The 22816-nt window shown below is 42.6% G+C and overlaps 1 protein-coding gene and 1 long non-coding RNA gene across 2 annotated transcripts in view; one reads left to right on the forward strand and one right to left on the reverse strand.

Moving 5' to 3' along the window:
• Positions 1-3543: 3543 nt before the first annotated feature.
• LOC147994742 (uncharacterized) overlaps positions 3544-22816 on the reverse strand; it is a 48663-nt gene continuing 29390 nt past the window's right edge. Inside the window, exons 4-5 of the mRNA XM_087659535.1 lie at positions 6515-6598; positions 3544-5551 (exon numbers count right to left, since the gene is read on the reverse strand). Of these exons, the coding sequence (XP_087515661.1) occupies positions 5394-5551; positions 6515-6598 (242 nt within the window). The 3' untranslated portion in view covers positions 3544-5393. The remainder of the gene's footprint in view (positions 5552-6514; positions 6599-22816) is intronic.
• Positions 8329-13787, forward strand: LOC147994743 (uncharacterized). The gene is made up of 3 exons (XR_015685944.1): positions 8329-8567; positions 11760-11836; positions 11968-13787. It is a non-coding gene; the product is annotated as an uncharacterized LOC147994743 (long non-coding RNA).

Below are 22816 nucleotides of genomic sequence, written 5' to 3' on the forward strand. Positions count from 1 at the left end.
ATGAGAAACAAATTGAAGTGGCTACACATATCTTTAATATTTAGACCAAACACCATTTTTACCTTTTTAGCTATGATTTTCAGAGAAGCACCTTGTCACCTGTTGAGTCAAATAATAAGTCAGGGATTTTTCTAAGAGAAACAGCTATCAGCTCTTGTACCAAAGAAGCTGAGGAGCTGCTGGTGCCTTTAAGATCAGCTCGTGCAGACGCATAGGCCCAGGGCAGCTTCTCCAGCTGACCTATGTTCTTAGCTACAGGTTTAGGCCTCTAATGGCCGATTGAAACTGCTTTTTATCCATTTGTTCCTTTTTGAAACGAATTAAAACCAAATCAAGATGTGAACGACCAGCAGATAAAGTTTTTACCATTTTTTCTTTTGAACATGAAACATAAAACATTTAAACAACTACAAGCAAGAACCACAGACATAAACTGACATACATGGACAACTTGGTGCACCAAGGACAGACAATAGACAAAGGGGAAAAACTAGATGGTGTCCCACCAAAGGGACCCAGATTCCAATAGGAGTCAGCAGAGAGGTAGGATTTCCCCTTTCCCACCACTTCCACGGTGACCATCCACTCGAGTGGAGTTGATATGGATGATGGATTGTCTCAATTCCTGGACTAGTCCATCAACGTGTTGAAACCAAATTCCTGTAAGATACTGAGATATATTACAGGATATCTGAGCAGCACGACTGACATTCACAAATGTTATGGAAATGAAACACAGTACTGAATATTTCCACTCACAACCCAATTACATTAACTCCATCAAGCTGTGCATGGGCGTTGAGATGTCCTTTTGTTTGATTCTCCTGAATACATTTTTCAGGCGGTCTACCTCTATCAAATCTGATCAGTATGACTCTGCGAAGCTTCCAGGGCCTAATCACACCTTCTACAAGCACAAAGACAAAATTTTTCTCGCAAAATACTGTGCTCCTTTTATCTCCTTTTCTTTTCTTTTTTTCTTTCAAGACCTTTTCTCCCTCCGACATACTTTCTTGTTGCTCTGCAAGGATGCTCTGACCTGTCCTAACGGCTGTAACGGCTTCCCACACAAAGAAAAAAATAAACAAAATTACCAGCCTTGTCCACAAAGGATCCATAACTTTCAGTTTCTTCACAGTGGCTCTCCACCTAGGCCCATATCTTTCTTCTTCATAGCGAGCTGCCTCATCTTCTAAATCCTCTTCCTCAGAGGGGCTAAGCTTGTCTGTTTCTGAACTATCAAGCCCCCAAAGCCTCTAACTCCTTTACCGGATAAAGGCTTTTCCTTTTCGGGGCTTTCTCCTCCTTTCCCTGTTTCTCTCCCCGGGTGTCCTTTCCCCTATCTCTCGCTTCCTCGGATCTAAAGTCCTTGGAAGGGCCTTTTTTCTTATGTGCACCTTTTCTCTTTGAGCTCTTTAATCTTTCATCCCGCTCTGTTTCTGACATGCTGTATCAAGACCAAACATGCCTCTCAGAGCTTACCTCTCGACCTGCAGTTCTGGACCCTCTCCGCGAGCGAAGGCTCTCCTCGGCGCCGGCGATGGTGTGGCATTTGTCCCGGGTTTCGGCACCAAATATCGCGCGCCCAACGTCTCTCCAGCAAGAACGACGCGCGGACACCAGGATCCTTCTGCAGCAAAGCGTTTATTGCATCTTGAAGAGGAGAGAGCGAGCCCCAGAGTGACACTGCTTATATACACCCTAGCGGAGTGGGCAAAGACCTGGCACGAAGGCACTCTTGCACATGCGCACAGTTAACTTCCTGAAAGGAAGTCGGCTGGCGGGGTGGAGGCCAGCGCCATCTTGTAATGGTGAAAGCTATCCCAGCTTTCCACGTGGGGTGCAGTGGAAGCCAGCGCCATCTTGTGGTGGCGAATGTTATTGCGGCCCTCTACAATCAGCCTCAAAAATGAATGCATATATGTTTGGGAAGTCCTGGTGCTGTTTGTATTTTGATGCCAATTTTGCTTCCCCAAGAGGGGCTACCTAGGACGAAGAGTGAATCAGTACTCAGGTGGCTTCTTGTGAACCTTCCCCTAATGAATAAAGATTTCTAGGAACACATCATTGCAGGAGGAGTAGGCAGGACTTCCAGGTTGGAGAGAGGGAAGAGAGAAGAGAGAAAAAACTGTCTGGCTTTTAGAGAGGGAGAGCAGAGAGAGGAAAAAATGTAGCCAACAATAGGCTCCAGGTTTAAATGGCAGATCCACCAGGATTTTACACTGAAGGATTTAACTTAGATGGCTTACAGATTAGAATCCTGTTTGTTGCGTCCAGCAATTGTGTTACCTGTTGATTCTAAACTAAGATTGTGCGGTGTTTTCCTTCACACAGCGACTGGACTGAATTCCAGAGAAAGGTATGGTGGTGTGGTAACCCAGCCAGCCATGGAAGTTGGATGGGTGGGGCCGGCATGGCATCCACCCACCATAGGAACTTAGGGAGTTGGGTGGAGAGATTTTGAATCACCTAGTGGGAGAGATGAGATCAAGGCGACAGCATAGGTGCTTTGAGGCCATTGCGGCAGTGAGACTGCTGGTGCCAGCGAGTAGCCACACTTAGCGTAGGTTGGTGCATTCTTTAGAATTTCCCGCTACACATATACAGGCTGAGCAGTTCGAATTTATGTATTTGGAGATATATATGTATATCCATATACATACTTCTGAGCGTGCCAACTGCAGGAAGAAAACGTAAAGGTTGTGCTTGCCTTCCTGTGTATGCAGTGCTACACTCTCAGGACAACCTCCTGGGAACTCTAAGAGACTGGTCCATTGCCTCTGCACAGTGTCTGCTTCCACACTGAGTTCGCCCAAGTGTCCTGTGAGGATGAGGGCGGTTATGAGTGTGTGAGTCGAAAGGAATAATCACCCAGAGCCTCATCTCAGATGGAGGCTGAAGCAGATGAGTAGACATCCCTGGGGGGATGGCCAGGAAGAAGGGAATGTTGTCTTCAGGAGGAAGGAGAGCTCCCTGCTTCTCTGTGTGAGCACAGAGGCCAGAACTCAAATGCTTTTGGGATGAAGTCTATAAAGACAGGACGTCTGTTTATACAGTAAAAGATTCCTGGCTAAGGACAAACCAAAGGAGACAGAAAGGGCCGAAGTGACACCTCTGCATAAGTGGTCATCCTTGTACATTGGGTGGCAGCAGCGACGATGGCTATTAATGACTCCTTGGTGCTTTCTCTTCCTGTTGACTCCACACCGTGGAACAGGGTAGCCTTCAAAGCCCCAGGAAGGGATGTGAAGGGAAATGCACACTTCCTTCTCTGCTACCCACTTACAACCACATTCTCCTGCAATTCCTTACTGAACCAAATTTATGAGACTCTTAGACATTCCCAGGGCTTAGGCTTCATTTCTTCCAGCGTTAAAGATGATGACTCAACCTATTTAGGCTGGAGAATTAGCGCTGAAAACCTTGGAACCTAGGAATGACAGATTGTATTTGTTCTCTGATTACAAATCTCATCAGAAATTGCACATAGGGTTGGAAAGGAAAATGGAAAATTACAGCAGTTGATTCATTGGCTGTGGGTGTCTGGGCAAATTTTCATCTTGTTTTATTAACATTATTTTATACACACATACATACATACATATGACTTTTTGATTGACATTTTTCTTTCTTCATAATACCTACCTGTAAGAAAGATACCCTATAAATGAGGTGGAGGAGAACTGACAGAAATATTAGTCTCCCCTGTCCTCTTTCTACTTCATAGCTCCCACCCACACTCAAGTAGCTTGGATACTGGTGTAGCAATACTGAGGAAAACACAATATCCTGGTTTCTTCTGGGCTTAAATGACTTTAACGTAGGAGGGTCTTAGAGCTATATTCTTTTTTTTTAAATCTCAGCAAGATATATTCATTCATTCATTCATTCATTCAGTGCAGACTTTATCCCCCTCCCCATCCACCATCTGACTGTTGCACATCCCATACCTACCCCAGCCCCTGTCTCCATGAGGATGTCTCCACCCTCTACCCCCATCTCACCAGACCTCCCTAATCTCTGGGGCCTCAAGTCTTTTGGAGGTTAGGTTCATCTTCTCTGACTGAGGCCAGACCAGGCAGTCCTCTGCTGTATATGTGTTGAGGACCTTATAACAGCTGGTGTATGTTGCCTGGTTGATGGCTCAGTGTCTGAAAGATCTCCAAGGTCCAGGTTAGTTGAGTCTGCTGGTCTTCCTGTAGGGTTGCCCTCCTCCTCTGCTTCTTCCAGCTTTTCCCTAATTTACCCACAGAGGTCAGCGACTCCTGTCCATTGGTTGGGTGCACATATCTGCATGTGACTCTTTCAGATGTTTATTGGGTCTCTCAGAGGGCAGTCATGATAGACCCCTTTTTGTGAGCATACCATAACTTCAGTAATGGTGCAGGGTCTTGGGGCCTCCCCTTCAGGTGGATCTCAATATGGGCCTGTTGCTGGACCTCCTTTTCCTCCACTTTTGTCCCTGCAGTTCTTTCACACAGGAACAATTCTGGGTCAGAGTTTTTGACTGTGGGATGGCAATCATATCCCTCCACTTAATGACCTGTTTTTCTGCTGGAGGTGGACTCTACAAGTTCCCTCTCCCCACAGTAGGGCATCCTCCAGCTACTTTCTTTTGCAACATGCAACCAGATCTGCTGAAGGTAACATAGATACCTACAGATTCTCTCCTAGATTCAGAGGAGCCAAAAGAACACAGAACAGCTTTCCAGAAGGAGCTGCATTCTGAGGTTGGAACTTTTTGGTTGCATGCTATGGTCGAGGTGGTTTCTAGGCACTGGGTAGAAGGGCAGGGGCAAGAAACTGAAGCCACTGCTTTCTGGACAGTCCTGGGGATTTTGCAAAGGAGTGGGAGTATCCAAAGTGATGGTTACTTCTCTTTAATTGTGGCTGAGATTCTGCCCATGACTGACCTTTTAAGTTCCACACAAGATGGCTATGAACTAGGCAGATGATATACCCCAAGAATAAATCAACCTTTCTCCTTCTATCTTTAAACCATCACACCCATTCTATCTAAATTTCCCCTAGACTGGAAGCCAGGAGAAGTAACCATTGCAGTTTATTTATTCCAATGCAAATGCTGTATACCAGCAGCTCAGGTTACTGGGCGTCTTCTGCTTGAAAATCTAATTCAGCCTCCTGGCTCCTTAGACCTGTTTGCCCTCCGTATAATTGCTCACCAAATCCACCTTCTCCTTAAGCTTTAAATCAGCTTCTAAATGCCACTGACCTACCAGCTCATTTTGTTGGTTCCACTGTTTTGGGCATCTATATCCTTTTATCTTTTAGTAACTGCTTGCCTCTCCCTAGCTCATTCCCTTTTCATCTGTCGTGTCAGGCATGCTTTATCTGTCTTCCTCAGTCGTGCTGGGTGCTTATAAAAATAACAGCTATAATTTCTTGAATGAAGTACTGTTATAATAAGCGCTGTTAGAGCACAGCTCAGAGCCCTCACTGGCAACTACTGAGGAAGTCCTGCAGAGAAGCTGTGCAGTAATCCAGCAAAGGGGGCATGAGGAAGTAGACACGGAGGTTCTGGATGGAGGAGCTGGAAAATAAGAAAAAGGGAAGAGGCCACATTTACATGGAGTCTGCATGCGAAGTTATTACAGGGAAAGACTATCGAATTAAAAAGGGTAGAGATCATTACTTAACAGAGAAGAAATGTGATAAAATGAAAGGTTAAAAAGTAATTGGTAAGAAATGTTGGCAAAGCTAATATTTTTACTCAGTTCCAACAGAAGCAGGCAGAATCTCTAAAAGCTTGAAAAACATTTAATAAAGCAACTTCTCATAAGATCAAGTCATCCCACGCTAGCTTATATAAAGACTTAACCCTAGTGTGAGGACACACAGCAGACTGTATGAGACACTCCTTGATCTCCCGTTTAGACACCCAATAGTCTGGCAGCCCCTGCTAAGACACCTCGCTGTGACTTCATTCATGCACCCCCCACAGTTTCAAAACAGCTCTTACTGTCCATCCAGATACTGTTGAACATTTGAAAGTAACCAGGGAAACCCTTGTGACATTTTGTATGCACGCAGAGGCCAAAGATGAAAGTTAGTTTCGTCTTCTATCACTCTCCACCTTAAAGTCTGAGACAAAATCTCAGTGAACCAGGAAATCACCTACTGGTTAGGATGCCTGACCAGAATACCTCCAAGGTCTGCCCGCTGTTTCCCATCCTGCAGATGATAGCACATAACTATCACACCCACTTTTAGACAATTCCTCTTTTCTATGTAAAACAAAATCCATTTACTTATTTGTGTGTATATATTCATGTATGTGTATGTGCATGTGTATGCATGCACGCATGCATAAAACAGTAAACATTTATCATCTCAGATTATGATTTCACTGCCACTCCCGTAAGATTACAATCAAGGCACCCAGGAATAGGTTTTCATCAGAAGATTCAAATAAGGGAATCATTCCTTCCAAGCCCCAAGTGTGGTTGCTGGCAGCCATTTTGACTGTTATCAGGGACTTCTTCCAATCCCTTACCATCTAGCCTATGTCCACAGAGCAGGTCACAGCATGACAGATGTCTTCCAGCAGAGCCAGCTAGCAAGAGAGCAAGAGGGAACCCTGGGACAGAAGCACAAGCATTTTATAATCTACCCTCAGCAGAGACCTTCCTTCACTTCCACCACAATTTATTCATGAGAGATAAATCACTCTGAATGTGAGGAGGACACAGGGATCAGTAGGGATCATCTCAGAGGCTGTGAGCTATGGCATGATGCTCATGATCCCCAAAACATGTAGGGAGAAGCTTAATTGTCTCAAACCTAGTATTGAATAAACAGAGGAGATTATTAAATGTGGTGAGGTTGTGATAATACACAAACATAAGCCAAAATACAATATAATTTTATGGACAAAGTCACTGAATAAAACCAATTCTAGTTGCAGGCTTAGGGATTTTTGTTGATTGATTGAAAGAGACTGAACCTAGACTCTGTGTATTCTGGGAAAGTGTTCTTCCATTGAACCGTACTTCTATCCCTGACTATTCCCTCCCTGTTTCTTTTGGTCATGTATGAGTTTTCTTCCACAGACCATCTCTCCTGCACTTGCCACATGCTCATTTAATACTCTAATGGAACTGACTCTGAGATCCTACCTGGTGAATTAGTAAAATCTCCCCTCAAGTCTCAGCTCTGCCTACACATCTCCTGGAATCAAATCTCATTACTCACTTACTGATGCTTATTTCTTTTCTTAAGCCTGCAGTCAAGCAGTACAACGACTCCATCTTTCTTCACTAATGTCAAGTCTTGATTCTGGGTATATATTGCTCTTGCAGACTCAACTTACCCTTGGGCTTGGCTGCTCCTGAGCAAGTCAATTTGAGTGGGAAATAAGAAAGTATAAGAATGAGACCAGAGACTCATCTAGTCTTTTGGAGGAGGTGATGTGCAGGGGTGAATGGGATCAAATGACCATTTTCCTTCTATGCTGTGGAACCTGGGACTAACATTATAGACAACAGCCATTGCCAAGCCCTCGATGACCAAAATTGATTGAGAAATATCTCATATTCATACTATTATATCATATGTATTACTGTCTACTGGAGAGGACTAATATCAGCCTTTGGGTCAGACTCATGCCCAGGATACACAGAAGGAAGACAGCAAATACTGTTTCCTTCTTGAATATTCTACTTTAAAGCTGACAGGGATTATTCCCTTCTGGGTTCAGCTGCTGAGAAGTACTTCTGCTTCAGTTTGTCTCTAAGGCTTAGGAACTGAGGGCCTAGTACAGCCTTGGGTGCTGACATCTCTAATCTAAACATCTGTGCTGTTTGTACCTGTTGTTTTAGATGTCAGCTCATATTTGGTGCCAAATATGAAGCTTTGGTGTCTGGGAAAATAGGGGGGATGGTTATATTGAATGAGACCATGGAGGATATTTTAAAATGATGCTAAGCATAAATTTAAATAACTGCACATAGTGCAATTCCTTTCTTTCATTAAGCTGGCTATTATGGCCTCTTTGCTGAGTCCTCCACTCAAATAATCTTGGTCCTGGGCTTTAGTCACAGGTGTCCAGACAGAGCTGGGAGAAGAGGCTCTTGCAGGGAGTTGGCACTTTAAATAGACACCTAGTTTTACTCTGAAGACACATTTGGACAAGCATTGTGCGTGCCTTACTACTGAAAGAGAAAGCGGTTAGAGCAATTTACTTTTAACTGAAACTACAACTTGAGTAGATAAAAAGAAACCAATGAGAAGGCAGAGAGGGGTTGAATATTCTGTTGATAGGGCTGTGTCACTGGAAAGCATGATACACATCCGAAAGGAAAAGTTAGCAATAACAGCTGACCCTGCCCTATCTCTAGCAACAGACCCTGACCTGCCTTGCCTGCAAAGATGTGGATGAATGGGTTTCCCTGGTTACAGAGGCTGAATCACTTGTGATTTCCAGACAGGCATCTGCAGGCCCAGAATGGGCCTCCTGCTCCTGTCTCCATTTGAGAATACTTACAAATTTCTGTTGTTCTGCCTTTTATTCCTCTTCAATGCTTGTCACTCGCTGATGACAGCCATTGGTGAGTAAGGTCCTTTCCCTTCTAAATGCTGAGACATTTGAAGGGCTATGTAGATAGCCCCAGAGCAATATTGTTTCCTAATTCCTGAATCTCTCTTCAGCCTGATAATCCACAGAATGGATCCAAGATCTTAACCTTTAGAACTGGCCCAACTCTGAAATCCTAGCTCTGGCTCTGGCTCTGGCTCTGGCTCTGGCTCTGGCTCTGGCTCTGGCTCTGGCTCTGGCTCTGGCTCTGGCTCTGGCTCTGGCTCTCTCAGATCACCTCCTCTCCTTTCAGGTCTCTTTGTGTCCACTGCATTTGTTCCCAAAGACCCAATAATTGTTTGATTTAGTTGTTCAATAGGCCTAACCAGCCCCCTTTTGGAGTCTCATCTTCCACTATAAGGCTGGCACTCACCTATTCTAAATTATTCTCTCATCAGAAAAAACAAAACCCATGCTCAAGGTTACAGTTTACCACTTCTGATTCTACTGCCAGTGTCACTGTTACTAGAGATTTTGCTTTGTTTGGGGCATGTGGAAGATAAAAACCTGTGCTCCTGAAGTCCTGATAAAGTAGGTTCAGCTATCAGTCTTCAATTCATCAATCAAGAGGGCAAGTACTAGTGAACACAAAGAAAGGAGATTTATCTAGTGTTACACACTAGGAAGAGGATAAAATATAGCGATCTGGTGACCGCTCTTCATCTATCTTCAGGGTCTGGCCTCAGATTTTTTTTTATCTTTATTAAATTGGATATTTCTTATTTACATTTCAAACGTTATTCCCTTTCCCAGTTTCCAGGCCAACATCTCCCTAACCCTTCCTCCTCCCCTTCTATATGGGCTTCCCCTTCCCATCCTCCCCCCATTACCGCCCTCCCCCCAACAATCATGTTCACTGGGGGTCCAGCCTTGGCAGGACCAAGGGCTTCCCCTTCCACTGGTGCTCTTACTAGGCTATTCATTGCTATGTATGCAGTTGGAGCCCAGGGTCAGTCCATGTATAGTCTTTGGGTAGTGGCTTACTCCTTGGAAGCTCTGGTTGGTTGGCATTATTGTTCATATGGGGTCTCAAGACCCTTCAGCTCTTTCAGTCCTTTCTCTGATTCCTTCAACAGGGGTCCCGTTCTCAGTTCAGTGGTTTGCTGCTGGCATTCGCCGATGTATTTGCTGTATTCTGGCTGTGTCTCTCAGGAGAGATCTACATCCAGTTCCTGTCAGCCTGTGCCTCTTTGCTTTATCCATCTTATCTAGTTTGGTGGCTGTATATGTGTGGGCCACATGTGGGGTAGGCTCTGAATGGGTGTTCCTTCAGTCTCTGTTCTAAACTTTACCTCCCTATTCCCTCCCAATGGTATTCTTGTTCCCCTTTTAAAGGAGGAGTGAAGCAACTACATTTTTGTCATCCTTTTCGAGTTTCATGTATTCTGTGCATCTTGGGTAATTTGAGCATTTGGGTTAATATCCACTTATCAATGAGTGAATACCATGTGTGTTTTTCTGTGATTGGGTTACCTCACTCAGGATATTTTCCAGTTCCATCCATTTGCCTATGAATTTCATAAAGTCATTGTTTTTGATAGCTGAGTAATATTCCATTGTGTAGATCTACCACATTTCTGCATCCATTCCTCTGTTAAAGTGCATCTGGGTTCTTTCCAGCTTCTGGCTATTATAAATAAGGCTGCTATGAACATAGTGAAGCATGTGTCTTTGTTATATGTTGGAGCATCTTTTGGGTATATGCCCAAGAGAGGTATAGTTGGGTCCTCAGATAATGGAATATTCAATTTTGTGAGGAACCTCCAGACTGATTTCCAGAATGGTTGTACCAGTCTGCAATCCCACCAACAATGGAAGAGTGTTCCTCTTTGTCCACATCCTCGCCAGCATCTGCTGTTTCCTGAGTTTTTGATCTTAGCCATTCTGACTGGTGTGAGGTAGAATCTCAGGGTTGTTTTGATTTGCATTTCCCTTATGACTAAAGATGTTGAACATTTCTTTAGGTGTTTCTCAGTCATTCATCATTCCTTAGCTATAGATTTGGGTTTTTAAAAAGAGCCAAGGGTATTTGTAATTGGCTGTCCAGGTCAAAGTATTGTCCTAATATTGACATATTATTTTCTTGTCTCTCAGTCTATCCTGTATGTTGTCAGCATTCCTCCTGGGGAACAGATCTCCTCTGGCTATCACTAAGGCTTCACCCCTTTCTCTCTGGCATGAGCTATTACAGAAACACAGAGAATATCATGGATCTTTCCAGGTGTCAGAATTTATTGACTTCTAACAAAGTCACAAGGTCTAGTAGTTTCAATGACAGCGATTCATCATATAACTCACCTGCCTCAGCAGACCAGTCACAGCAAATGCAGATATTTTCATTATTGTTGAAATAAATAATATTAGTTCTCATGTCGCACATCACATAGCACACTGTACATATTAACTATATGTGGATTACAGGATGGATACAAGTTAAAAAGGAGAGTTCAAGAGGTTTTAAAGATGGGCAGAGAAAGTCTGTGCAGGAAGTGGTTGGTCAGGCTCAGACCCAGACAGGAGGATGAACAGGCAAGCAGCTGAGTAGACCTAATCCAGGCAAAGCTCCAAGAATGGTCTGGAGTCATTGGTCCTTTACATACACACCAGGTATTAGGTAATGATAGGCTGATTTGTATCCCACATGTTAATTCCAAAGGTAGGAGGAAAAAGACCACCGAGCCAGATCAACATGGTCAAATTAATTAAAGCTAGAAATTAATTAAAGGAAGCTCTTAAATTTATATACACAGGCTGCCTCCCCCTTAGTCAGGGTTTGAGGGGGTCAGCATTGGACATGTGGAAGACAAGGTTTCTATAGCTCAGGGGTAGGGGGTTCCCAACTGGGGGATTCGGTGGGCAAAACAGGCACAGTTATAGAAACACAACAAAAGCACAACAACCTAGTCTTCATGACCTCCAGAAACAAAGATATCATTGAAGGTGGCCATAGGTAGTCATAACAACAGGTAGTCGTTATAGCTGTTTGAAGCAAAGGTAAAATTGCATGACAGCTGTAACGTTTGAAACAAAGGCATGGTTGTCATTTCCTGGAACAGGCCGTACAGAACTATTTGTAGTTAAAGTTACAGGTGGGGCATAGCCCAATCCTGGAGAAACAGAAATTCAGTCATAAACACGAATGAGCCTATTTTGTCTTTACTATAAGGTGACATTTAAGACTAAGATGAAGAGAGGTTGGTTCATCACATGCCATCCCAGTGCTAGTACCCAACACTTCATAGGGTAAGTGTTTTCTTGGTCTATGTTCAGTAAGCATCTTTTCCCTAATATGATTTTAACTTGCTTTTATAGTTCTATTTTTTTTTTCAAGTCTCCCCACTGGCCTTAAACGGTGTCTCTCTTTTTATTCCCAGGAACTAGCTGTTTATTAGCCTGTGTGAAGTGGTTCAGTCTCAGGACCTTCCAGGGCCTGCTGTCATCTTTCTGTTTCTCAAAATGGAGTCAAAAGCTGCTTAGAAAATGGAGTTTTCCTGAAAAACCACTGTTTCTACACTGTGGAAGCTTAGCCTGCTATCAATACCCATTCCCGGCATGGGGTTCCTGTACAAATGTTCATTATGTGGGGCCCATTGTTTAAAGAGTCTACTAGAATGTCTCTCCTCACAGGAGAGTTAAATAACTTGTCTCAGTTTCACAACCAAAATGACTTTGTACTTAGCACCAGCACTGAAGATGCTTTCTTTCTCACAGTGGCAGAGCTGAGACCTGAGAGGAAGCGTATGACTTCCCAAACCAAAAATCACCACTTACCAGTGGTGCTGGAAAGCCTGTCTCCTGTGACACAAGGGCAGCCTTTCTGTTCCCACGAAGTGCTTCAAGCCCTGAAGAGCCAAATTCTGCAGTGCTTTAAGGGGAGCTACCCAGGCAGATTTTGTGGGACACCTCTCAGCTAATTTTAAACGATTATAGGGGCTCTGGCTGTGCTCTATGACTAAACATTCCTGCCTGCCTTTGAGAGTCTCTAGCTTCTGCTAATGGAGGTTGTTCATAAGCCAACTTTCCTCTGCCTCCTCGGGTGTCTGTCTGTCACCCAGGGGTGTGTCCTTACTACACAGCCTCTAGGGACATTGGAAAGCAATACCTCATACTTTCATGCTGTGCCCCTCCCCTTGACTCCTGTCTCTAGCTCTTCCTAGATAACTCACAGGCAGTATAAAGATCATGCCTGCCCTCCAACCACACTAAGACTCACACTTTGCCTAGCCAGCCCATGTGTGTTGTACCAGAATGAGCTTGCCCCAAGCTTAGCTCCTCTATATATTGTCATCAAGATTGGGAGGGAGGCCTCTTCCCATGTCTTCACAATATTATGATCACAGACTTCCTATAAAGTATTGTAATGGTGTATACAATATTCTGATCACATACTTCCTATAAAGTATTGTAATGGTGTATCTTTGGGTCTATATTTCCTCCTTAGAATAGAGTAGACCCTAGGCAGTCAGCTGCTGTATGTCATTAGCCTTCGTTTTCCCCACTTCTAACACAGAACAGGGTTCTACTAAATTCTTGATGAATTAATAAGTAAATATGTAGAAGTGCACGAAAATCATCAGGTTTTCCATGTTTTTATCTACAGGACACTTTTGCTAATGTTATTTTAAATCTGTTTCATAATGAATGTGACATTTTAATAGTGTATCAAAAATTATCTTATTATTTTAGTCTGAATCTGAAATGTTTCCGCACAGACTCTGATATTTGAACCCTGGGCCTCCACTGGTGGTGCAGTTTTATGAAGCTGGGGAATCTTTTGGAGATGGAGCCTAGTGCAGGAGACGGATCACGGAAGTGGGCCTTGAGTGTTTGCCTTAACACGCCTCTCTTTAGCCTAGCTATTTCCTGGCCGTTGCCTCTATGTAACCACCTGTCTCAGGCTTCTTTGTCACAGCTGCAAGTGACTTCCACTGCCATCCCACTCCACCGTGACGAGCTGTATCCCCTGAGCCCTGAACCAGAATAACTCTCCCTCCCTCAGGCTGTTTCTGTTAGACATTCTCTCATGGCATGGAAAAAGCAGCTTTATGCTCATAGACCAGTTATCTTTAAAAAGCATTTACTAGGATGCTATAGCAAAAGTTTATTATTATATATTAGGCAGTAAAAGTGGCAAAATTGGATAATGAAAGTCAATGAATACAGTAGAATTTGCCAAATAAATATCTTATCTAGCAAAACATGGTGGATATGCATGCCTTCTACTAAACATGAAGTTAACTGGGATAATTTACTATGTGGCACAGCATGAGAAAGTAGCCTGTTGGTTATAGATCTTTATTTTGTGAAATGAAAGGTAGGAGTATCTCCAGAAACATTTAGGAGAAAGACTGTGTCTTTCTGAGAGGACTTGGTATTATCTCCTGTTTGACATTTTATGGCTCACCTTGAAGAATCTTGTGAACTGCATCTTAGGGGAAAGCTTACCAAACAGCAGGTGTGTGTGTGTGTGTGTGTGTGTATGTGTGTGTGTATGTGTGTGTGTGTGTGTGTCTGTGTGCATCTGTGTGTGTGTCTGTGTGTATGTGTCTGTGTGTGTGTTTGTGTGTGTGTCTGTGTGTGTGTTTGTGTGTATCTGTGTATGTGTCTGTGTGTATGTGTCTGTGTGTGTGTTTGTGTGTGTGTCTGTGTGTGTGTTTGTGCATGTATCTCTGTGTGTGTCTGTGTATGTGTGTTTGTATGTGTATGTGTCTGTGTGTGTGTTTGTGTGTGTGTCTGTGTGTGTGTTTGTGCATGTATCTCTGTGTGTGTCTGTGTATGTGTGTTTGTATGTGTATGTGTCTGTGTGTCTGTGTATCTGTGTATGTGTGTGTTTGTGTGTGTGTGTGTTTGTGCATGTATCTGTGTGTATGTCTGTGTATGTGTCTGTGTGTCTGTGTATGTGTCTGTGTGTCTGTGTATGTGTGTGTTTGTGTGTGTGTATCTGTACATGTGTATGTGTGTGTGTGTTTGTGTGTGTGTATCTGTGCATGTGTTTGTGTGTGTGTGTGTATGTGTGTGTGTGTTTGTGTGTGTGTGTGTGTGTTTGCATATGTGCATGTGCATCACTGTGTGGTAACCACTCCGACATGAAGATTTATAGATACACTGATGATGGAACTTGTGGTGGTATTGTGTGCCTGTAGTTCAGGCTGCTTGGAATATGGCTTAAGGCCAGTGGTTCATTTGTTTTGGGTTTTGCTTTTTCAAATAGGATTTCCCATAGACAAGAAGCTCCTGATCCTTCTGCCTCCAAGTGCTGGGAATGTGTGTTTGCTGTTATGCCTGGCTGGGCCACCGGTTTCAACCCAGCCTGAGCAGAACAGGATTACCTGTGTCTCAAAACAAAATAAACAAAGCAAAGCCCAAGCAGCTGAAATTGAAATGAAGTTCTCCTTTTCTACGAACAAGTGGCAGTATGGCTTTGGGATAATAACAATCACAACTTGCCCTTTAGCTTTGAGACAGGGTCTCCCAATGCAGTCAAGTTGGTTGGAAATGGCCACAATCCTGCTTCTGTCTCTTGAGTGTTAGAATTACAGACATGCCACCATTCCAAACCAGTGTCATTTTTAATAGTTCTAGATCAATTTCTCAACCCCGTTCAAACCATAAATTCTAGGCTACAAAGTACTAGTTTTACCCTTCCTTTGAGAGCCTACCTCTTTGGCACTGACTTCTGTCCCTGAAGAAGACTTCTCCCCTGTCAAGAAAATCTACAGGTTCCTTGTTGAAAGAGCTAACTTTGCAGCTCTGAAAACCCAAATGGGGTTACATTCAGTTCACTAATCTGCTTCCCAGTCTGCCAAGGATTTGTGTTAAAATTTGTTTTCATATGAGTCTCATTTAAAAAACCGATAGTTTCAGCAGCAATCAAGAATCCCAGTCTTTTCGGTGTTTCCTTAATTTATTATTACTTTTGATCCCTGTATATTGTGGGTATTTATGCATCTGACTTGACACACTCATTTTAGGTTGAGAGTCTCAGAATGTTATGGAACAGCTTCCTACTATGTCCAAAGCCCAACATTCGGTACCAGTAATGAGTAGGAGGAGTAGGAAGAGGAGGAGGAGGGTGGGGAGGAGGAGTAATAGGTGGAGGAGGAAGGAGAGGAAGAGGAAGAGGAAGAGGAGCTGGGAGAGGAGGAGGAAGAGGAAGAGGAGCTAGGAGAGGAGAAGGAAAGAGGGGGAGGAAAAGAAAGTTCCTCCATTTCGGGTTCTTAGGAATCACGTTGTGTCTGTAACTTCCAATATATCTGCACACAGTTCGTTGAAAAATAAATCAGTCCTACCAACTAGCTTCTGACTTATTGGCCAGAAACTAGAAATTAGGAATTGGGTCATTTAACTTATTTTAAATGCTCAGGTTTCTCAATGCATGGGGAAAGGTGAAAGGACATAGAATTATTCAGAGGTTTTCCAGGATGCAGAGAGAAAGGTGAAAACTCAGTTTACAACTCTTCACACCTTATAAACAAAGCCCAGTATTAAACAGTGCTAAGTGCAACCTTCCAGAAATGTAAATATTAGCCAAGGGTGACATCCGGGCAGTGACAAAGGAGAGGAACAAATATTTGTGTGTGGTTCCTGCCAGAAAGCAACCCCAAGGAACAGGAAGAATGGGAAGCAGGAGAGGAGCAGCTGGGACAAGTGAGACCAGAGCTGGGGTTTTCTGGGGCTGGAAGAAAACCACTGGCTCTGGAGGCCAGCAGGCCACGGTGCTTTCCTGCAGACTGAGAGTAAAGAATTTTAATGTCACTGCTCTGGCACTCTCTGCAGGGTTAATTAACCCAGCAGTTGGGAAGCTGAGGCAGGGTGTCCCATGTGCAAACCAGACGTGGCTACACAGAAAGACACTGTAGAAAACAAAACCAGAACATGCCGAGAACAAGAAATAGCTTTCACAATTAAAGGAATAGTGGGGACTGAAATAAACCGACCCCAACACGCGTATGCAGTCATGTGTGTCTACAACACACGTATACAATATGAGGCATAGATAATGCTGTAAGCTACTGTTTGTGATAATTTATTGCAGCTGTAGTAGACACTAATACATTCATACTTAGGTAATTGTTGCCAATATTTCATCCCTCAAAAGCTGTTTTTATAACAAGAGTTAACAGAAAAACTGTCACTTAGAAACCTAATCCTGAAATTTATTACATTTTTGTTTACACTAACAGTCTTCATTTTTTAAAGCATTTTGTGTGTGTGTGTGTGTGTATTTGTTAAACATGATGATTTGTTTGGAACTGAGCTGTGGATTTTAGACCTAGTTGTCATAATTTCAGAGTTATAATTGTATATGAAATGCATCTTGGTAGATGTTTATTAGGCCATTTTTAATTTAGTGGTTTGTATTTCCTTTCTGCTCTGGTAATTATGTTGCCTATTAAGCCATGCGGCAGTATTTACCAGAGGTCTGACTGAATACAAAGTCGGCCTTCCTTAGTGAAAACATCCTGATGTTTTTATCTAGTCCTACTGCTGCCCCTTCGAAGGGACAGTGCTGTGTGTGGAAGCAAGATCATCCAAAAGCTGCTTAAAAATAAAGGGCCACAGCTCTGAAGAACTCCCTCTCGCCTCACTTTGTTTTATGGGCTGGGTAAGAAGCAATGGCTGCAGTTTTACCAGCTGTCTAGGATAATGACCCCGCTATTGAATAAATAGAAGCCATTTGGTGAATAGAGAGAAAGACAGGGAAGGTGAAGGACTGGCGTTCCCGGCAAGGCAACTGAAGTCGGGAACTACCTTGGAACTTCCTTTTCCTTTATGGCTATGAGGAACTCGTATGAATCTTGGTGCTGGCTCATTTAATATCTTCTGCAGTATGCAGTGTGACCTAACACTCATCCCCTGTCCTTTATCCCTTACCCTCTTCTCTTATTACTCTATGTTTTACGAGAGTTTGTTGGTCATCTTTACGTTTGTATCTTTTTCTTTTATCATCACAGTTGCAATTTTCCTCTGCAGAGTAGATTTTATTACTTCGACAATTTCAGTGCGTGTTCAACATGTCTCGATCATGTCTATTTGCAGATTCTCCCTCCCCTCGTCTGACACCACACCGCCCCAAGTCTCTTTCCCGTTGTCATGCCTTCTTTTTGAATTTTCTCCCAACCTGCTGAGTCCTCTTAGTGCTATTTGCTGGGATACGGACTGATGGGGTGCAGGTTCTGTGCACCCACGGCTGCGGTGAGAGTACCGTAGTCACATGACATCTAGAAGGTCACATTTCACAGCACTCTACATCTTCCGGCCCTTATGTTCTTTCTGCCTCTTGTTACAAAATGCTGACCTAGTCTCACTGGGTCAGTACAGAAGTTCTCTCTAGAGTTGGACGCTCAGCACTTTGACCAATTATGAGCCCCTGCTTTAACTGCTGCCCACTACAGAACAAGGCTGTTCTAACCAAAGTTTAGAACAGTACTAATCCAGGGGACTAAGCGTAAATAGACGGCTGTTTGACAATATGCGCACTGAAGTAAACAACAGTACTGGTAAATGCCCTGCTCTAGAGCCTAGAGCTATTTAAAAATTTTTTTTCTCCGGGGCTGGGGACCGAACCCAGGACCTTGCGCTTCCTAGGTAAGCGCTCTACCACTGAGCCAAATCCCCAACCGCTATTTTAATTTTTAAGAGGATTTCTTATCTTCTGTCTTCTGGTAGCATAAATTTTATTGTTTTATGTCTAGTAACTCTTAAATCCCAGAAGCCATCAGTTGGAAAGTCTCTCCTATCTTGAAGTATACTTGCGCTCTCTGAATGTTTTCTTTCTTTTGACGTCATTATGTATTCATTTTCTGTGCTTTCCAGGCTGTGTTAGAGACTTGAACCTGATATCTAGTCATCGTTCAGCATCGGTCATTACAAATGAAACAATAATGGAATGGACTAACATCGCATGCCTGACGATAAGGCACTGACAGACACGTCCATTGCTACACTATTCTTTCCAAGGTAATCATGAGGAAACACTGGACAAACTGAATCCACAAACTGACAGTTTACAAAATAATTTGTCAGTGGTCACAACTGTCAATCCTACAAAACACAGAGAGAACTAGTCCCACCAAAGGAGACTAAAGATAGTCTAATGCAATGGGATCTGCATATTTCTTTATTTTTCTGTCTTCTATCCCTCTTCCTTCTCTCCCCTTCCTCTCTTTCTTCCTCCTTTCCTCTCTCTGTCTCCTTTCCTCTCTCTCTCCCTCCCTCTCTTTCCCCCTGGCCTCTCTGTCTCTTTTTCTGTGTGTTGCTGGGGAATGAATCCAGGGGTACATACAAGCAATGTAATTACTCTACCACTAAACTACATTTCATCCAGCCCTAGAAATATCTTTGGCTAAAAGAGAGTTTTATTTTTTAATAATTGGCAAATGGAGTTTATATTTAGTATATCTGGTAGCTTCCTAACTAATATTTTTCCTGCAGTTATGTGAGAGAATATGCTTTTCAGAAATACATATATGAGTATCTGGGTTCAAAAGGGCATCACATGAGCAGTTTGCTCTCAAACAGGTCACAAAGGTAAAGTATTTGTCTATGAATATGCTTTGGTCCATCTCGTAAGTTGCTTCCTCCATGCCTGTCTATAAGGATACAGAGAAAGGAGAATGGAGGATAAAGTGAACATACTAAAATGTCTATACTTCAGGAATCTGGCTAAACTGTAATGGGATTTCTTTGCACTTTTCTTCGGAGTTTTTCATAAGCTTGTAATTGTGTTAAAGTCAATGGGGCTTTTAAAGGGTATTGTAATATAAAGACTCGTTGGCAGCAGGCTGTCATAGAACGTGTACAGGCCAATCCAGCTGTGATTCCGAAGACTCTGGAATGCCAGAATTAGAGGGCATCATTAGGAAATGTTTTCCTTCCCAGTCCTAGAAATTGCAGATTAGACCATGCAGGCAATCTTTATGCTGGTTGACTGGAGATTGGGAGAAGTCTGCGGACTGACTGGTCAGAAGCCTTGGTCATTGTGATTCAACGAGGAGAAAGACTCCCACTGACAGGTTTTCTCCACCATGAATTCAAACAAAAAGCATAGTTTGTCTGTAGTCAAGAAAGTCCATGGGATGGTAACATTGTCACCTCAGTGGATGAGGAGTCTATCCGCAGAGACTGAAGCTAATGAGTGTTCAGAGAGAAGCAACTGCGTGCAGTGGGCTAGAACCGAGAGTTCGCCTGAATGGCTTTCCAGTTTAGGCAATGGGGATTGGATTGCACAGTAGTGACTTATTTTCTAATGAGGACATAAATGCTTTTTCTTTCTTTTGCCTTTGCTTGTTTGTTTGTTTGTTTGTTTGTTTGTTTGTTTGTTTGTTTTGACACAGGGATTCTCTGTGTAGCCCTGACTATTCTGAAACTCACTCCAAAGACCAGGCTGGCCTCAAACGCAGTTTAGTCCCTGGAAGCTCTGGTTGGTTGGTATTGTTGTTCTTATGGGGTTGCAACCCCCTTCAGCTCCTTCAATCCTTTCTTTAACTCCTCCAATGGAGACCATGTTCTCAGTTCAATGGTTAGCATTCACCTCTGTATTTGACATGCTTTGGCTGAGCCTCTCAAGAGACAGCTATATCAACCTCCTGTCAGTATGCACTTCTTGGCTTCAGCAATATTGTCTGGGTTTGCTGGCTGTATGTATATGTGCTGAATGCCCAGGTGGGACAGACTCTGGATGGCCTTTCCTTCAGTCACTGCTCCAAACTTTGTCTTCAAATATTCTCCTATGAATAGTTTTGTTCCCCATTTCTAAGAAGGACTAAAGCATCTGCACTTTGGTTGTCCTGCTTGTTGAGCTTCAAGTGATCTGTGGATTGTTTCTTGGATAATCCAAGATTTTGGGCTAATATCCACTTATCAGTAAGTGCATACCGTGTGTGTGTGTGTGTGTGTGTGTGTGTGTGTGTGTGTGTGTGTGTATGTGTGTGTGTGTGTGTTTTGTGATTGGGTTAGCTCACTCAGGATGACATTTCCTAGTTCAATCCACTTGTCTATGAATTTCATGAAGTCATTGTTTCCAATGGCTGAGTAGTACTCCATTGTGTAGATGTACCACATTTTCTGTATCCATTCCTCTGTTGAGGGACATCTGGGTTCTCTCCAGCTTCTGGCTATAATAAATAAGGCTGCTATGAACATAGTCGAGCATGTGTCTTTGTTATATGTTGGGGCATCTTTTGGGTATATGCCCAAGAGAGGTATAGCTGGATACTCAGGCAGTTCAATGTCCAATTTTCTGAGGAACCTCCAGACTGATTTCCAGAGTGGTTGTACCAGTCTGCAATCCCACCAATAATGGAGGAGTGTTCCTCTTTCTCCACATCCTCGTCAGCATCTGCTGTCACCTGAGTTTTGGATCATAGCCATTCTGACTGGTGTGAGATGTGATCTCAGGGTTGTTTTGATTTGCATTTCCCTGATGACTAGGTGTCTAACTTTATAAAGAATTAAGTTGGACTTTGATATCTGTAGATTGCTTTTGGCAAAAGGGAACATTTCTTTAGGTGCTTCTCCACCATTTGATATTCCTCAGTTTAGAATTCTTTGTTTAGTACTGTACCCCATTTTTAATAGGATTATTTGATTCTCTGTAGTCTAACTTCTTGAGCTTTTGTATATCTTAGATATAAGCCCTCTGTCAGATGTAGGATAGGTAAAGATCTTTTCCCAATCAGTTGGTTGCTGTTTTGTCCTAATGACGGTGTCCTTTGCCTTATAGAAACATTGCAATTTTATGAGGTTCTGTTTGTCAATTCTTGATCTTAGAGCATAAGTCATTTGTGTTCTGCTCAGGAAATGTTTCCCGGTGCCCATGTATTCAAGATTCTTCCCCACTTTTTCTTCCATTAGTTTGAGTGCATCTGGTTTTATATGGATGTCCTTGATCCACTTGGACTTGAACTTTGTACAGGTTGATAAGAATGGACCGATGTGCAGTCTTCTACATGCCGCTCTCCAGTTGAACCAGCACCATTTGTTGAAAATACTATCTTTTTTCCATTGGATGGTTTTAGCTCCTTTGTCAAAGATCAAGTGACCATAGTGTATGGGTTCATTTCTGGGATTTTAATTCTATTCCATTGGTCTACCCACCTGTCCCTACACCAATACCCTACAGTTTTTTATCACTATTACTTTTCTGTATGTACTACAGCTTGAGGTCAGGGATGGTGATTCCCCCAGAAGTTCTTTTATTGTTGAGGATAGTTTTGCTATTGTTTTGTTGTTGTTGTTCTTATTCCAAATGAATTTGTAAATTGTTCTTTCTAACTTTATAAAGAATTAAGTTGGACTTTGATATCTGTAGATTGCTTTTGGCAAAAGGGACATTTTTGCAATATTAATCCTGCCAATCCATGAGCATGAGAGATCTTTCCATCTTCTGAGATCTTCTTTGATTTCTCTTCAGAAACTTGAAGTTTTTGTCATACAGATCTTTAACTTGCTTGGTTAGAGTCACACCAAAGTATTTTATATTATTTGTGCTATTTCAAAGGGTATTATTTCCCTAATTTCTTTCTCAGCCTGTTTATCCTTTGAGTAGAGGAAGGCTACTGATTTGTTTGAGTTAATTTTATATCCAGCCGCTTTACTGAAGTTTTTGTCAGCTATAGGAGTTCACTGGTGGAATTTTGGGGCTCACTTAATATACTATCATATCATCTTCAAATAGTAATATTTTGACTTCTTCCTTTCCAATTTTTATCCCTTCAACCTGCTTTCATTATCTGATTGCTCTGGATAGGACTCCAAGTAATATATTGAGTAAGTAGGGAGAGAGTGGGCAGCTTTGTTTAGTCCCTGATTTTAGTGGGATTGCTTCAAGATTTTTTCCATTTAGTTTGATGTTGGCTACTGGTTTGCCATATATTGCTTTCACTATGCTTAGGTATGGGTCTTGAATTCCTGATCTTTCTAAGACTTTTATTATGAAGGGGTGTTGAATTTTGTCAAATGTATTTTCAGCATCTAATGACATGATCATGTGGTTTTTTCCTTTGAGTTTGTTTATATAGTGGATCACATTGATGGATTTCTGTATATTGAAACATCCCTGCAGCCCTAGGATGAAGCCTACTTAATCATGATGGATGATTGTTTTGATGTGTTCTTAGATTTGGTTTGTGAGGATTTTATTGAGTATTTTTGCATCGATATTCATAAGGGAAATTGGTCTGAAGTTCTCTTTCTTTGTTCTGTCTTTGTATGGTTTAGGTA

Source organism: Rattus norvegicus, chromosome 4 (assembly GCF_021556685.1).
Source record: "Rattus norvegicus strain SHRSP/BbbUtx chromosome 4, alternate assembly SHRSP_T2T, whole genome shotgun sequence".
Lineage (NCBI taxonomy): Eukaryota > Metazoa > Chordata > Mammalia > Rodentia > Muridae > Rattus > Rattus norvegicus.